This window comes from Nanorana parkeri, unplaced genomic scaffold, assembly GCF_000935625.1.
Source record: "Nanorana parkeri isolate BGI_ZX_2015 unplaced genomic scaffold, ASM93562v1 scaffold1295, whole genome shotgun sequence".
In the NCBI taxonomy this organism is placed as follows: Eukaryota; Metazoa; Chordata; class Amphibia; order Anura; family Dicroglossidae; genus Nanorana; species Nanorana parkeri.
Genome location: NW_017307563.1, coordinates 326,812 through 327,904, shown reverse-complemented (window position 1 = coordinate 327,904; position 1,093 = coordinate 326,812). Strand labels below are relative to the sequence as shown.

The 1,093-nt window shown below is 47.4% G+C and overlaps 1 protein-coding gene across 1 annotated transcript in view; it reads left to right on the top strand.

The window, feature by feature from the left end:
- Positions 1-1,093, top strand: part of LOC108797551 (lymphoid-restricted membrane protein) — a 64,546-nt gene that overhangs the window by 2,585 nt on the left and 60,868 nt on the right. Inside the window, exon 5 of the mRNA XM_018569162.1 lies at positions 667-745. Coding sequence (XP_018424664.1) covers positions 667-745 — 79 coding nt within the window. The remainder of the gene's footprint in view (positions 1-666; positions 746-1,093) is intronic.

The following is a 1,093-nucleotide window of genomic DNA, read 5'->3' as shown; positions in this document are numbered from 1 at the left end:
GGGGGGTTTCACGGGGAGCGCGGTGCATTGAGGAGCCTAGCCTTGGGGCAGCAGAGAGTAAATCCGGCCCTGCCAGCACAGCACAGAGTATTTCAAGAGAGGAGAGTTGGAAAGAGAAAAGTGTAGGAGGAAGGAGCCGAGTCTTCCAGCAGTGCAGAGTATTTCAGGAGAGCGTGTAAAGGTGCCCATACACCTTACGACCATCGCAAGACTTTTGTCTTGCGATGGTCGTAAGCTTATTAAAAGCATGTACGCTTGGGGGCGGGCTTCCGATGACCGCAGTGAGGGTCGGGCTTGCAATCACTGCATATGGGGAGTGTGCATGTGCGCACTCCGGCCCGTTCGGCAGTTGTCGAACAAGTTGTCGAACCCGGGTTTTCAAGCCTGCTTGTTCGCCAGAAGACGTGTGACCGTACAGTAGAAACGGTTGCACGCCTTCCAGACACTGCACGATTCTCGTACGATCGCGGGATTTCCCGCGATTCTCGTACGCGAATCGTACAGTGTATGGGCACCTTTTTAGAATAAGAGGAAGGAGCAGAGTCCTTGTGCACGACAGATGTTGATCATCCTTATTTACAGTAAATGGTTTGTATTATAAATATTCAGAATCAGTGTATTTTAGTTTTGTTCTACAGTTGTAAATTTGATCTCTGTGTTGCATAGTGCGCAGGATCTCCGGGACCACCATGAATATCACATCCGGAAGTCTGGAGGCGTTCGGCGGTGAGATTTCCCGAGATCTGTAAGTCAAATGGTCCCTTCCTATAAATGGACATTGTAAATGTATGATGCTATGAAAGTATATTGGATAGCGAAGCCAGAATCTCATTCAGTAATGGTAAATAATGATGAATACTGGTTCGGAAGTCGTATGTTCTGTGTGGATTGATGTACGTGAGAAGTACATTACAAGTGAATGAACCAAACTGTGTACAATTACATCTCTCCCAGACCAGCCCAATTGGAGGATTCCCGGAAATTGGGCAAATTTCAATTACTACGTTACTATTTGTACCTCCAGTCATAGAGCTGTTGCCAAAGCAAGAGGTGCGGCAGTGAGTTTTTTGCACCATGGTGGAAGTAGGCTTAT